The 14,845-nt window shown below is 36.7% G+C and overlaps 1 protein-coding gene across 2 annotated transcripts in view; it reads right to left on the minus strand.

Moving 5' to 3' along the window:
- BTAF1 (B-TFIID TATA-box binding protein associated factor 1) overlaps window positions 1-14,845 on the minus strand; it is a 114,752-nt gene that overhangs the window by 18,600 nt on the left and 81,307 nt on the right. For both annotated transcript variants that reach the window (XM_090277974.1, XM_090277976.1), the window contains 5 exons: window positions 13,927-14,117; window positions 12,084-12,237; window positions 11,566-11,675; window positions 9,772-9,973; window positions 4,464-4,612 (listed from right to left, as the gene is read on the minus strand). In XM_090277974.1, coding sequence (XP_090134100.1) covers window positions 4,464-4,612; window positions 9,772-9,973; window positions 11,566-11,675; window positions 12,084-12,237; window positions 13,927-14,117 — 806 coding nt within the window. The remainder of the gene's footprint in view (window positions 1-4,463; window positions 4,613-9,771; window positions 9,974-11,565; window positions 11,676-12,083; window positions 12,238-13,926; window positions 14,118-14,845) is intronic.

Here is a 14,845-nt window from a genome sequence, read left to right on the forward strand (position 1 = left end):
CCTCAAGTGAGGATTAAAAAATATATTTTTTTAAAAGTGTAAAGAGGTCCTTAGACCAAAAAGTCTGACAACTACTGCACTATGCTGTCTCTAAAATTAAGAAATTTAAAACTCTGGCGACAGAGTTTCGATTAAACTAAATTAAAATGATTATTCCATTTTATACCAGAAACAGTGTCAGTGGAGTGAGGTATGCACACTGAGTCTTAAAAATGACTGGATGTTGTATTTTCAAAAGGTTTCAGAATTAAATTTAGTAAAATAGAAACTAACATTTTAGCACAACTAATACCATAATGGTATTAATCAAAACAAGGCTTTCCGCACACTACAAAGTAGTAAAATCTTCAAACATTTATCTTCATGAAATTTTAATAAATAACAACCAGATGTAGGACCATATAACAAGACCCTTTTCCTAATAATGATACCCTAAGCCCAAGAGTCAAATATTGTTCAGTGGCAATGGCACTTAATATTTGTTAAGGTAGCTTCTGTGGACATGTGTCCTTGTACAGGATCTTAAGAACAAGAATTTACATCAATGTACCATCAAGCCAGATCTCGGAGGGCTGAAGTGCCCTCTGAATGAATATGTAGTGCTGGGGCGAGAGGGGGGGAGTGCGGGGACAGACTCCTCTGTGCTGAAATAAGTGGCTCACTGATTGGGATGTAATCTGTGAGTGAGAGTGAATCTATTACCAAGCCCCACAGATATTGCTGCCATCAGAGAAAAAAATCCTCCTGAACCACACATGCTTCCATTTTTTTCTGCAAATTTGGCTCCATTATAATCTTATGAGACTACCATAAAATATGTGGTCTGTCATTAACAAAAAGGTTATGTGGCACATAAGTATTTGTAATTATATTTTTTTATCTAAAGAAGTTCAATTTAGGTTGTTCTCATATCTTACATTTTGCTCATTACACTCATGCTGCCTTCTTGAACATATGGAGTGTGTTTTAATGTCCTTGTCTACTAATTCTATTATATGGACCACTTCAGAGTCTGTTTCTATTGACTGACTTTTCTCCTGGTTATTGGAAATATTTACATACCTAGTAAATTTTTGTGGATGTGAAACATCGTAAGTTTTACACTGTCGGGTACTGGATTTTTTTGGTTTAAATTATTTTTTTTTCCTGGAATGTAGTTAAGTTCCTTGAAATCATCTTGATCCTTTTATGGCTTCCTTTTCTACTTTGTTAAGGTGAGTCCAAATCAGCCTTAATCAAGGGCTAATTTGGCCCCACTACTCAGGCAGTATATTTCTAAGGACTGTACTTGATGCTGTATATGGTAGGTCTTTTGGCTCAGCTTGGTGGGTGCACAAACTATTCTGGTCGCATGTAAGCTCTGGAAATTGTTCCACTAAGTCCTTTCTATGTTTTCCCCAGTCTCAAACATATATTCTCACACATATGCCTACATAAATGCTCAGCCCTTGTGGGGATCTCTGGAGCTTCCTCTCTACAGCTACTTCCTGTCGGATAATTTGCCTTGCAAATTATCACCATCTGGTCCTCCCTGCACCCTGCACTGTGACTCTCCAACTTGGCAAGGCCATGATGCTCTGTTCAGGTTTCATGTCCCTGGTTGATGGCCTGGAAACACTCTAGGCAGTAAGCAGGCGCAGTTCATTTGTATCCCTTCTCTCATGAACCACTGTTTTGTGTTGCCTGTTGTTCAACATCTGAAAACCATTGTTTCAATCATTTTTTTTCTGGTTTTCTGGTTCAAGTAGAAGGATAAATCTAGTCTCTGTTTTTCTACCACGGCTGAAAGCAAAATATGCATCACATTCTTATTATTTTCACATCAAAGGGTACCCTACTTTTCTCTATCTCTAAAAGTCTCTTTTCTTTGCCAATGTTCTCAAGCACTATTTTTTAAAAAACTAGTTTACACCCTTTATCACTTTATAGTGTATCTGGGCTCTGACTTCAGGGTACTTCCATTCTAATCCCCATTCCAACAGCTATTAAGCGGATTTTCCCAAGACTCATTAGCTGTTAAGACTAATTTTCCTAAAACATTGCTTTTATCACTTCCTTTGCTGAAAGAACACATGAAGGTTTCTCATCACTCATTGATTCCAAAGTTAAAAAAGGGCAAAGTGACTAAATATAACCCATTTAGTTTACAGATAAAATGATGCAAGGCCCAAGAGTCAAATGATATAAATAAGACCCAGGAAGCAGAGGATGAAAACAATTCTGGATATGCCACTTGGGTCCTTTGATACAGTAGTTTTTTTCTTAATTTTTAATTTTTGGCCAAGCTGGTTAACATTTTTATTGTGAAATAAAATATCCATGTAGAGAAATATATAAACAAATACAGTTTAACAAAGTGTAAAACAAACACCTTTATAATCTGCCATCATCCTGAAAGAGCCCATATGTTCCTTCCCAGTCATAACTGACTCTGCTTCACCTAAGAGGTAATTGCTTTACTGGCTTTCATGGCAATTTCTTTCTTACTTTTCCTTATAACTTTATCACCTAAGTATCCATTCTAGGTATTTCTGCCTATTTTTGAACTTCATAAAAAATGGGATCCTACAAAAGATTTCATTAATATTGTTGTATGTGTCTGTACTTTGTTCATTCTTATTGTAGTATAGTAATTCAGGTAACATATCTACTCTACCAATGATGAACATTTGAGTGGTTTTAGACTATTATAAATAATGCTATAATAAATATTCTTGAAGATGTGCTTTGGTACATGTGTATAGATTTCTCTAGGATATATAATTAGGATGGATTTGCTGGGTCATTGGGATGGGAATCTTCAACTTTATCGGATATAGCCAAAAAAGTTTTTTTTCATAGAGGCTAACTTATGCTTACACTTTGCTGGCAGGAATGTAAAATTGTACAATTATTTTGGAAAATGGTTTGGCAGTTTCTTAAAAAGTTAAACATCTTATGACCCAGAATTCCATTCCTAGGTATCTATCTGCTCAAAAGAAATGAAAGCATACATCCACACGAAGTCTAGTAAGTGCATGTTCATAGTATTACTTGTAATAGCAAAAAGCTGGTAACAATCCAAATGTCTATCAACTACTGAATGGATAAACAAAAGGTGATAGGTCCATACAATGGACTACTATTCAACCATAAAAAGGAAGTACTGGTACACAGACAATATATGGAACAACACTGATATCCAGTTGTTCCATTACACCCAAGTTATTAAAAAAAAAAATTCCAAGTGGATCTGAGGTAGATGTTTTGATATATGAGGTCTGTCCAGAAAGTATCCAGCCAAGGAATATGAAAAATAGACACACTTATTGAAGAAGATGCAAGATACATTGTACATAGGACAATGATGCCTCAGTCCCCTTCAGTAGGCATCTTGGGACCTCACACTGTTCTCCCAATCGCCATCATCTTCCCCATCGTATTTTCCTGAATGTCATTGACAGTCTGAAATCTCTTCCCTTTCAAAGGTGATTTTAATTTTGGGAAAAGCCAGAAGTCACAGGGCGCCAAATCGGGGCTGAATGGGAGCTGAGTCACCTGGGGGATTTGATGTTTCTCCAAAACACTCCGTAGGAGACGTGATGAATGAGCAGGTGCATTGTCATGATGAAGCTGCCAATCATCAGTTACCCATAGGTATGGCTTTCTGAATCATCCGAATAGTTTCCATGGAAGAATGTTCAAGCTTAATGCAAAATTTGATGCAGATTTGTTGCTCTACTTGCTCAGTCATTTTGAATGCTATTGCCACATAGTACACATCCTGACTCAACAGCGTCTACTGCTCCCACTCGCTAGTACAGTGAAGTTGTCACTGTTCACGCATGCGCCTTCTAGTTCACTCTCCTTGGCTGCCAGGTTACATCTACATCATGCAAACTGTTCCTGTTATATTAACAATGGTTGGACATTCTCCGGACAGACCTCGTACAATATAACATGAACTGCATATCTACCTCATTCCTGAATTACAAAAATCCCACCAAAATATTTTAAGAGGCTTTGGTGGCAGGGTTCTGGCTCTTCCCTTGCTTTAAGCCACTATTTCCTGTATTGGCCACATATATTATTTCTGCCCCATGAATGTACTCCAAAATTCTCCAACTTCAGTCCTTCTAGTCTGCTTTCTCCATACTCCCACAGAGAGACTTCAATTGCTTTATGTTTTTTCAATGACCATTTCTCAAATTTACCTTTCATGTAAACCTCAGCATAGAATCTTTACATGGATGTTACAGGGATAATTAGAAACAATTCTATTTCTAGAATAGTATCAATGAATTATTGGTTTACTTAAAACTCTGTTTTTAAAAAATTACCCATTAAAGAGTAAATTTCTTAATGCTTATAACATAAACATATTCAACATTATTTTTAAAAACTTGACATTCTTTATAAAGAATTACAATTATTATGAAGTTATAAAAAATATTTAGTCCATAAGCCAAGCATCTTCCACTTACCTCAAGTGGCATGAGTCTAATTAGTGTTGCAAAGCACTGTGTAGCCATGAATCTTACACTGTCTGTCTGATCGCTCATTCTTCCCAACACAGGCACAACTAAAAGGACAATATATGGAACAATACCGACATCCAGTTGTTCCATTACACCTAGTAAGTTATTAAGGAAATTTCCAAGTGGTTCTGAGGTAGATGTTTTCACAGACTGATTACACTAAGACTGTAATTTCTAAAACAGTTCCTTGTTTTCTCATCTGTGTCTTGAGGAACTAGACTGTCCCTCAAGGTCTATGATTCACTTATAAAAGCATTTGAACACGGCTGCTCCTTTGTAAATATCATGGAATTTTCCCATGATTAAGAATTTAAAATTATGTTTTCATCCGAGGAAAGCTGGAAAAAGTTTAACTAAATAAGATTTATTCCATTCCTATAAGTTGCTAGACTACCAATACCAAAATAAAGTCAGTTAAACTACAAGCAGGGAGCACAACACCCAAAGATTAATTCGAAGCTCCCACCAAAATCATGACAACCATAAACTGGACAGAGCAGGCTAAGTAAGTTCAGTTCTCCTGCAATCTTCAGCATTTCTGAACCTGATTTTTTACTGATCTAATTTCCATCCATCTTTCTTGCTCTTAGAAATATCTTTCACACAGATTCTCCAAGATGGTGGCCAGGTAAACATGTCTCACCTCCTCACACAACCACATCAAAATTACAACTATAAAACAATCATCACTCAGAACCACCAGAAATCGGGCTGAATGGAAGTCCTACAACTAAGGTATTAAAAAAGAAACCACATCCATCCAAACTGGAAGGAGGGGCAGATGTGGAATGGGCTGGTCCCACACCCACATGTGGTGGAAAAAAATTGGGAGGATTATCTTGGGAGTGAGGGATACCATCCCTACATCAGCATCCTCAGCCCAGGGTTCCAGAACCAAGAAGATAAATCCCCATAAATTTTGGCTGTAAAAACCAGTGGGGACTCAGTCAGTGGAAGAAACTGCTGGATTCCCAAGCAGTCCCTCTTAAATGGCCCACACACAGACTTAGTCAGGCTCATTTCCTCTGAGCTCCAGCACTGGGGCAGCAGCTTGAAAAGCATCAATAGCATAGGTGAAGAACTGAAGTGTCTGGCATATAGGCAAGAGCTGGGAGACAGCTTTCTTCTAGACAGAACTGCTGGCAGAGGCCATTGTTCCTTTCTGAGCCGTTCCCTTACAGACCACAGAGCAGCAGGCACTGTATCTGAGAATCCATCAACTTGGCTCCCACCAGAGGTGAATTTAATGGCAGGCGCACCAGGCGCGTGCCCTGGGCCCTGACTTCTGAAGGGCCCCGCAAAACCCCAACTTTACACTTTTTTCTAATGACACCAAGTTTGGTTTCATATGTGCAATTTTAATTACGTACAAGTTTACACTCAGCAGTAAAACCTGATAGTATGTTTATATTTGCTTATTTTCATTATTTCATTACTACACTGCATACTATACACGTACTACGTTGCATAGGCCCAGTGTGGCTGTGCTACTGCTCATCGGAGCAATAGAATCGTATTTGCTACTTCGTACTTACAAAGGTTCTCCTGCAGTGCAGACTTAACGATATACGCAAATACGCAGGGATGTAAATTAGTTTGCGGATATGTACTTGTTTCCTTTACGGTTTTAAAAACAGTTTTCTGTGCATATAAATAAATATTCAGGTAAGTTGAAATTATATTAAAATAGAATTACTATTGTTGAAATTATATTAAGATAAAATTAATTCCTGTTGTTACATCAGCAAGAAAAAAAATTATTTAAATATTTTCACATTTGTAATTTTAATTTCAAGTAAAATTCTATGACATTTTTGTTCAAATTTCTGATTGTTACTCCTATTATATGTATATTATCATTAATTATAATTATACTTTTACATATGTTCAACTTAGTTCTACACTTTGTGATTATGCTATTATTAATTATACATATATTTTATTCAAATTTTATTGAAAATAAAACATTAATAGTACATATTTTTTATTTATTTAAAAATGTTTAACATGTATTTTTATTCTCCTGTCTCTCTCTTTTTTTTAAGGGGCTCAATATTTTCTTCTGTGCCCGGGGCCTCAACCGGCCTTAATCCACCTCTGGCTCCCGCTGTTTTGCCCTGCCCTGGAGATTTTCTGAGGCTCTACCACACCCAACTTACAGACCATCCAAAGCTGTTAACAGTATGTTTTCCATATGCATGGCTTGTATTGCCTCATGCTTCATATACTCCTATATCCTCTCAAACAAGCAGCAGCTGGCCTCAGCAGCTCCTGTACCTCTTACTACGTGGCTCCAGGCCTGGCTCTAGAAGCAGCTGGCCTTGGTTCACAGCCTGGCCACACTTCGGCATCTAAAAGCCCAGCATAAGTATATCAGCCATCTGCATATCACTTTATAGCTTATGCCAAGTGGCCTTAGATAGAACACAGATAGTGCTGACCTTGGCTGCACCTCTTGGTAAAGCCCATAGCCTGCGTACCCAGTGGACAACTACAGTCCACGCCAGAGCACCACCACCCAACCACCTCCACAAGGGGGAGACTTAGAGGGCACCAAAGACCTGCAGAAAAATGTCCTGCCCTGCTCTGCTGTGCATAGCTGATTCTCCACAGAGGGCAAAGGTTGGTGGTCAGTGGTCAGAGCCAATTCTTGCAGCTGACTGGCCTAGGTAAATCCCCCACCCCACCCCCGCCCATTGACCTGCAGACAGCAATCAAGGCTCTACTACAAGAGGAGGGCTCACCTCGAGGACCCAGCTTGGGTGATAGGGAAGGCTGTACTACTGGAACTAAACAAAAGGGACATAAGTAATCTCTCAGGTACAGAGTTCAAAACACTGGTTATAAGGATGCTCAAGGAACATCAAAAGCATAAAAAAAGATCCAGTCAGAAAAGGATACACTAATTGAAATAAAGAACAATTTACAGGGAGTCAACAGTAGAGTGGATGAAGCAGAGAATCAATGATCTGGTACGTAAGGAAGAAAAAAACCAACCAATCAGAACCACAAGAAGAAAAAGGAATCCAAAAAAATGAAGATAGTGTAAGGAGCCTCTGGGACAACTTCAAGGATAAAAGCATTTGCATCATAGGGGTGCCAGGAGGAGGAGAGAAAGAGCAAAAAATATTGGAAACCTATTTAAAAAAATAATGAAAGAAAACTTCCCTAATTTGGTGAAGGGAACAGACATACAAGTCCAGGAAGCACAGAGTCCCAAACAAGATGGAAGCAAAGGGGCCCACTCCAAGACACATCATAATTAAAGTGACAAAGGTTAGAGATAGAGAGAATCTTAAAAGCAGCAAGAGAAAAATAGTTATCTACAGGGAGTTCCCATAGACTTCCAGCTGATTTCTCAAAAGAAACTTTGCAGGCTAGAAGGGATTAGCAGGACGTATTAAAAGTCATGAAGGACCTGCAATCAAGATTACTCTACCCCGACAAAGCTATCATTTAGAATCGAAGTGCAGATAAAAAGCTTCCCAGACAAGAAAAAGCTAAAGGAATTCATCATCACCGAACCACTGTTATATGAAATGTTTAAGAGACTTATTTAAGAAAAAGAAGATCAAACGTATAAACAATACAATAACAATAAGCAGGTATCTGTTAACAATTCAATCTAAAATATAAACTAAATAAGCAAGCGAAACAGAAACATAGATATGCAGAATGTTTTGATGGTTGCCAGAGAGACAGGTGGTCTATGGAGGGGTGGAAAGATTGGGAAGTACAAACTGGTAGGTACAGAATAGCCATGGGGATGTAAAGTACAGTATAAGAAGAAAGTAGACAACTTACACACATGACCCATGGACATGAACTATGGTGTGGGGATTGCCTGAAGGGTGGCTGGGGGTTGCTGGGTGGAGAGAAGCAAAGGGGGAAAAAATGAGACACTGTAATAGCATAATCAATAAGTGTAATTAAAATATATATGTTTCAGGTACTTCAAGTTAAGGAATGTCAGTGGATGCCATACCCTTTTAGCAAAGAGCTTGCCTGTATATTTCTAGTAATTTAGTACATGTAGTCATATTCCATCCAAGTAAGGAATCGAGTTTGGAAACAATGTTTTATAATACAAGGGGCGATCCCCCCCCAAAATGGAATTATCTTCTGGAGGGTGAGCTCCTTGTAGTACAGGCTTCCCCCACTAGGTGAGTGTTCTAGGAACCCATCTGTATCAGTGTACCAGCTGGTGTTGTAGTGAGAGGCTGCTTGCAACTTCAGTGAATTGCTTTTGAAGACTCTTCCAACGCATTTGCCCGTTTCATGATGGGTGATTTATGAGCACATCTGCCCACACCATCCTGAGTTTTCAGCAGTTTTTGACCAAAACTGCATGGCCCCCATGCCCCACTCTCCCTATTCACCCAATCTCACCCTGAGCAACTTTTTTTGTTTCCCCAGATGAAAAAAGTCCTCAAAGGGAAACATTTTGTCAGTGTAGAAGAGGTGAAACAAAAAACAGCAGAAGCAGTAAAAGGCATAAAAACCAATGAGTTCAAAAACTGTTTTGAGCAGTGGAAAAAATGTCTTGATAGGTGTATTGCATCAAATAGAGAGTACTTTGAAGGTGACTGAAGTTTATATGTAAGAATAAATATACAATTTTTTATAAAGAAATTCTGGGGTTTTGGGGGGAGGGTTCTCCCCTTGTGTAAGGACTAACTATATAGTATCTGATTAATATTTTTAAAAAGATGCTACTTGTTTGTTTACTTATTAGAAAAGACAGGAAGGAAGGCAGAAAGAGAGAGACATTATTGTGCAAGAGACACATCGACCAGCTGCCTCTTGCACGCCCCCAACTGGGGACCTGGCCCACAACCCAGGCATGTGCTTCAACTGAGAACTGAACCAGTGACCTTTTGGTTTACAGGCTGTTGCTCAATCCACTGAGCTATACCAACCAGGGCATATCTGATTAATATTAATAAAAGATTAATTATAAGCCATATAAATAAATTACTAGAAATAGTTCATAAAGCAGATAAAATTATTTTTGCTTATTAAAAAACTTCCTCAAATAGCAATTCTTCAAACTTCCATAATAAAATATAAATGTATTTTTATGTATTTATAATATAATAAAAAATTACTTCAAAATAAAATGTAAAAATGTAGTTTTCTTTTTGGAACAAGATAGGTTATTTATGTGGATATTTGAGTAAATCAAATTTATTTTAGTCACCCGTAAGTAAAATCAATGTAATCTGTAAACAGTTTGTCAAAATAAAAAGGATACAGGCAAGTGCTTCAATTGCACCCTCTTGCTTGATATTGTCATCAATTGCTCCCAGCCATGGAAGAACCTTCTCCAAAAAAATATTCATTGTTTCCATGGTTGCTATTTTGCTCATGATGCCCACACAACGAGCAGCCATGTGTCTCACTGCAGTGCTGGGGTACTGAAGGCACATATAAAGATGAGGCAAATGCTGTACCAACTAAAAACAAAAAGTTTAAGACAATCAGAAGATTCATTAGGTAATCTACTATTTAAAATATATCTCCAGTGACCTCAAAACATTACTGTCAAAACATCCTCAGTAAAAAATTAATCTAAATCCAACCCAAGGCATTATAACTCTTTTCAAAAGAAAAGGTGCAGAACTTCCCTGATCAATATACTCTCTTAGATATTAGGGAACACACAATTCTTTCCAGAATTAACAGAGAACACATCAAAACGTTCTTGAAAGGTTCTCGTATTGAGCTGGGAAAATGACACCACATATCACCAGCCCCTTCCAAATCTGGTAGCACTGGCTTAGGTTTACATACATACTTTTTATTCACTGGGTTGAGCATCATACTTTGATAGATTTATTTCCCACTTTTAACTTTCTGGCTTACCATAGTGTTATGACCACAATGGCATGATATATCCCATATGCAACATATGCTGTATTGAAGATCAGGACTAATGCTAACGAGAGCCAGGTGTCTGCTCAACAGACTAGCCTTACAATTCAGGTGAATGCATGTTGTTCATGGACGGAGTCTGTCTTTCTATACTCGTACTAAATCAGCAAAATTTAACAAGGGAAAGGACATACTTCATTACTCTATAAACAGAAAAAGTTCATTCTTCTCTACTCTCTCCTAGATTCTCCCTTTTATATTAGCTATAGAGAATTCGGAGTTAGAACCCTATAAATTTCAGAGAGCTTCCTACTGCAGCTGTATTAGCGGTTCTCAACCTGTGGGTCGCAACCCCTTTGGGGGTCGAACGACCCTTTCACAGGGGTCGCCTAAGACCATCGGAAAACACATATATAATTACATATTGTTTTTGTGATTAATCAGTATGCTTTAATTATGTTCAATTTGTAACAATGAAAATACATCCTGCATACCCGATATTTACATTCCGATTCGTAACAGTAGCAAAATTACAGTTATGAAGTAGCAATGAAAATCATTTTATGGTTGGGGGTCACCACAACATGAGGAACTGCAGTAGGAAGCTTGAGAACCACTGAACTATATGGAAAAAAATGATACTCCTTCTATGGAGAAGCCAGATAATTAATTCTCTGTATTCTTCCTCCCTCTGTCCCAATTTTTTGGTAAGAAATATTTTAATAATCAGAAAGTACAAATTAGTGTGCTCTCTTTGCCACTGACTAGTTTCATCTTGCTCAGGTAACTTTCTTCTATCTTTACACATACCTTGGGAAGAGGTTTTATTACCTGTGCCCTTCCTCTCTTAAATCTATTTTATTAAGATGATATGAATGAATAAGGCTGCAGCTTTCTTTCCTGTTTATACTTGGCTTCTGTGTCATCAGAGACCTGTCCCTACTGTCCTATATTCAAAGGTCCCAGAGTGGGTTTTCTGTCATTTACACAGCCAACTCTGCCTCAAATCCCAGAAAAGTTGTGCTGTCAGTAAGGAAGGAATCTAGATATACCATATAAAATAAAATGCAATTACTAGGGATGTCATCAAATTTGACTTTTTCAAGCCCTAAGACTTTTATATAAAATCAATTGTTTTAACAGGAAAAAAACGGCACTTGGATTAGTTAATTACCAAGGGATGAAGCTCAGAATCCATTGACGCTGCTGCTGTTTCAAAAACTTGCAGAGAATTCACCAATTCTTGGGCAGGGCCATCTCCTTTTTCCAAGAGAGACTTTCCATCTATTAACATAGATTGATTAAAGTGCGTATCACCTTGCAAATAAGTTTTCAAAATCTAGAGCCCACAAAAAAATTTAGCATCTTCCCAGCTACCATGGGAAGGTCTATTTTGCTTTTTTAGTGTGAAATTCAATGCTATGCCCTTAATTTAAGTGCTGAGGTACACTTAAAGCAACTAAAAATGTTTAACATAATGATCCATTTCAAATATCTTTCTAAATATGTAACAAGCAAAAAATATACAAAATGAAAAAAAGGAAAATAAATGCTTTTACTAACCTTCCATTTTAAAATTTAATAGCAAGTCTGAGATAAACAGATATAAGCATTTTTATTTCATAAAATATGTATGCAATAAATATACACTGACATTTGTTAAAAACCCTACTCATAAAAACATGTACACACCAAAATTATTTATGTTGATTGTATTCCTCAATGGACCAACCATAGCATCCCAGAGATGTGGCAATTTCACTGCCATTTCATCACCAAAATGCTTTACTATAGTTGTCAAGGCAAATTCAGCTCCTCTCCGTTGTACCAGGTAAGGTTTCTGGGCCTAAAATTAAATGTTGAAAATTTTTCAGAAAAAAGTATAATGCATTTGAAATTCTATTAAGAGGCTATAAAAGTAGCCATCTAAGAATTCACTGTTACCGTTAACCAATTAAGCAATTATTGAATATATTTATCACAACTATATATATTTTTCAATGATTAAATTTACAGCAGCATAAACTCCAAACTAGATTTTTTTTACGTACAAAGTAAAATACTGTTTTGGGTTGGGAATAAGGACTAGAAGGATAAATGCTGTTTCTAGAGACGATCCTAAGTGACCTGTTTTATTTTTCTTCTCCCTACCCCAAAGAAACTTACCTGCTTGAGAGAAAATTAATGAGATAAAATGATCTATTCTTATTAACATTTGCTTAAGGGACAGAATAAGAGCAACTGTTTAACCACAAGATGAATAATCTCTTACCTAGTAATAAGTTTACTATAATTAAATACAAAAAACTGTTCCCCAGAAAGATACATAGTTTACAAATTATTTTTAAGTGGAAGAACTATGCAAACCAGAGGTGTAAGTATAAAAACCACAGTAAATTTTTTACTAAAATTATTATAGAACATAATTAGTGAAAAAGCCTTCATTCACAGAATATTTTAAAAGAAACATAGCCAATAAGCTAAAATTTTGATTTTCAAAACTTAAGATAGGCCTATATTTTATAGAAATGTGTTAAACACTTGTCTTTTAGCATTGATAGTTTACTGCTGAACTCAGTTAAGTTCCTGTCATGCAACCAAAAGAGCTCTAGAGCATTCCACTGTTAATGGTACTATAAGATTTTTAAAAAACACCTGTATCTTTAAAGAATAATTACTGTAGAATAAGTAGAATGATTAAATAGAATAGAAAGCCCAAAGAGATCTTCATATTATATATAATAAAGCATGATATGTAACTTAGGTACCATTATGGATCAGTGAGGAAAGGATCAATAGTGGGATAACTGGCAATTCACAGGGAAGAATAAATTTATATCCCTACCTCACATCACACATTTAATAAATCCCAGGTTGACTAAAAGTCAGGCAGGTGACAACTATTTGACACTTAAAAACTTATCCTCTGAGTATCAAGAATAAATCCTGACACTGATGGTACCAAGAAAAGTCAGCTTTCACTGTTATTTAACACCTCTACAGTCAGGGCTCTAGGAGTGAATTAGTTTATACTTAGGAAAGACATGTACCAAGAGCGTTTCTTGTCTAGGGAGATAATCAAAGTTAAACTTGTAAAAATTTGAGGCACGAAAAATTTGAAGAAGTTTTCAGTTTTTCTGATCATGTTGTTGGGAGTATGTTTTAATCCCAGTTCTTTCACTTAAAAAATATAAAAATACAATTCTGGAAATGGATATGATAATTGACAATTTAACTCTCAATATGAAAGATTTCTGTTTCAAAACTAGAGTATTCAGCCTTGACTGGTAAGGCTCAGTGGGTTGGGCATCATCCCACAGGCTAAAGGTCACCATTTTGATTCCTAGTCAGGGCACATCTCTGGGATGCAGGTTCAGTCCCTGGTCGGGCACCTTTGAGAGGCAACCAACTGATGTTTCTCTCTCACATAAAAGTTTCTCTCCCTCTCTTTCTCCCTCCCTTCCCCTCTCTCTAAAAATAAATAAATAAAATCTTTAAAATAGAAAACAGAGTATTCAAAGAAAAAACTATTTACCTCATCAAGTTCTACAAGGATATTTCCACTACTTCCTGCAGGAAGATCTGCTATTTGAGCTTTCATTGCTTTGGGGGTAGGACCACGCCTGCTTGTGATAGCAAAGGCAGCTTTCTGATGCCTATAAAGTGTAATTATACCTCTGTGTTTGGTGACAGTATGGTGCATTCCATCTTTTTCAGAGTTGGATCCTAATAAGGAAAAAAGTTAAATAACCTTTTAAGCATATTATATGTGACCAAATGCTTCCTGCTCAAACAACATATTTTAAATCTATGTCTTTGAAGCCTCAATTTTTATAGGCCAAGGATGTTTTCTTTAGACAATGAAATGGTAATAAAATCGTCAGTAATTTAGAACATTAAGTTAAATGTTTTAATATCTGCATGGGTTCATACTTAATATAATCAAAGTTGTAGGATCATGTTAATAAGAATTATCATATGCAAGAATAATTGTGCCTTCAAGTTAAAGTATATTTTTAAAAATGACTGTTTCCAGGTATAAAAATAAACATTAAAAAACATTGCAAGCAAGTTCTCTCTATAAGAAATATCCATATTTATCATGAATTCAGAAACACAGACCCTGCAAAATACTGCTGCCTCATATAACACTGGGGGTTGGAGTGGGGACTGGAATCACTCTATCACCTTTTTACAATGTTGATATTCAAAATGTCTACCATGTTCCTCTCCCAGTTCATGCAAAATTTTTCAAGACCTATATTGTGTCAAAGTTGTACGTCTATTACCTTTTGATTACAATAAATAAATCATACAGGGCTAAGAGATATGAAGAAACATTGGTTCTTGAGACTAGCCTGGAGAATAGTTCTTGTTTTCCATATAAATTCTCCAGATGAAAACAGAAAAGCTGGCTAAAGATTATTTGCTAAAGATAATAGAGTTCCCTTATT

Source organism: Furipterus horrens, unplaced genomic scaffold (genome assembly GCF_987537825.1).
Source record: "Furipterus horrens unplaced genomic scaffold, mFurHor1.1.pri manual_scaffold_5, whole genome shotgun sequence".
In the NCBI taxonomy this organism is placed as follows: Eukaryota; Metazoa; Chordata; class Mammalia; order Chiroptera; family Furipteridae; genus Furipterus; species Furipterus horrens.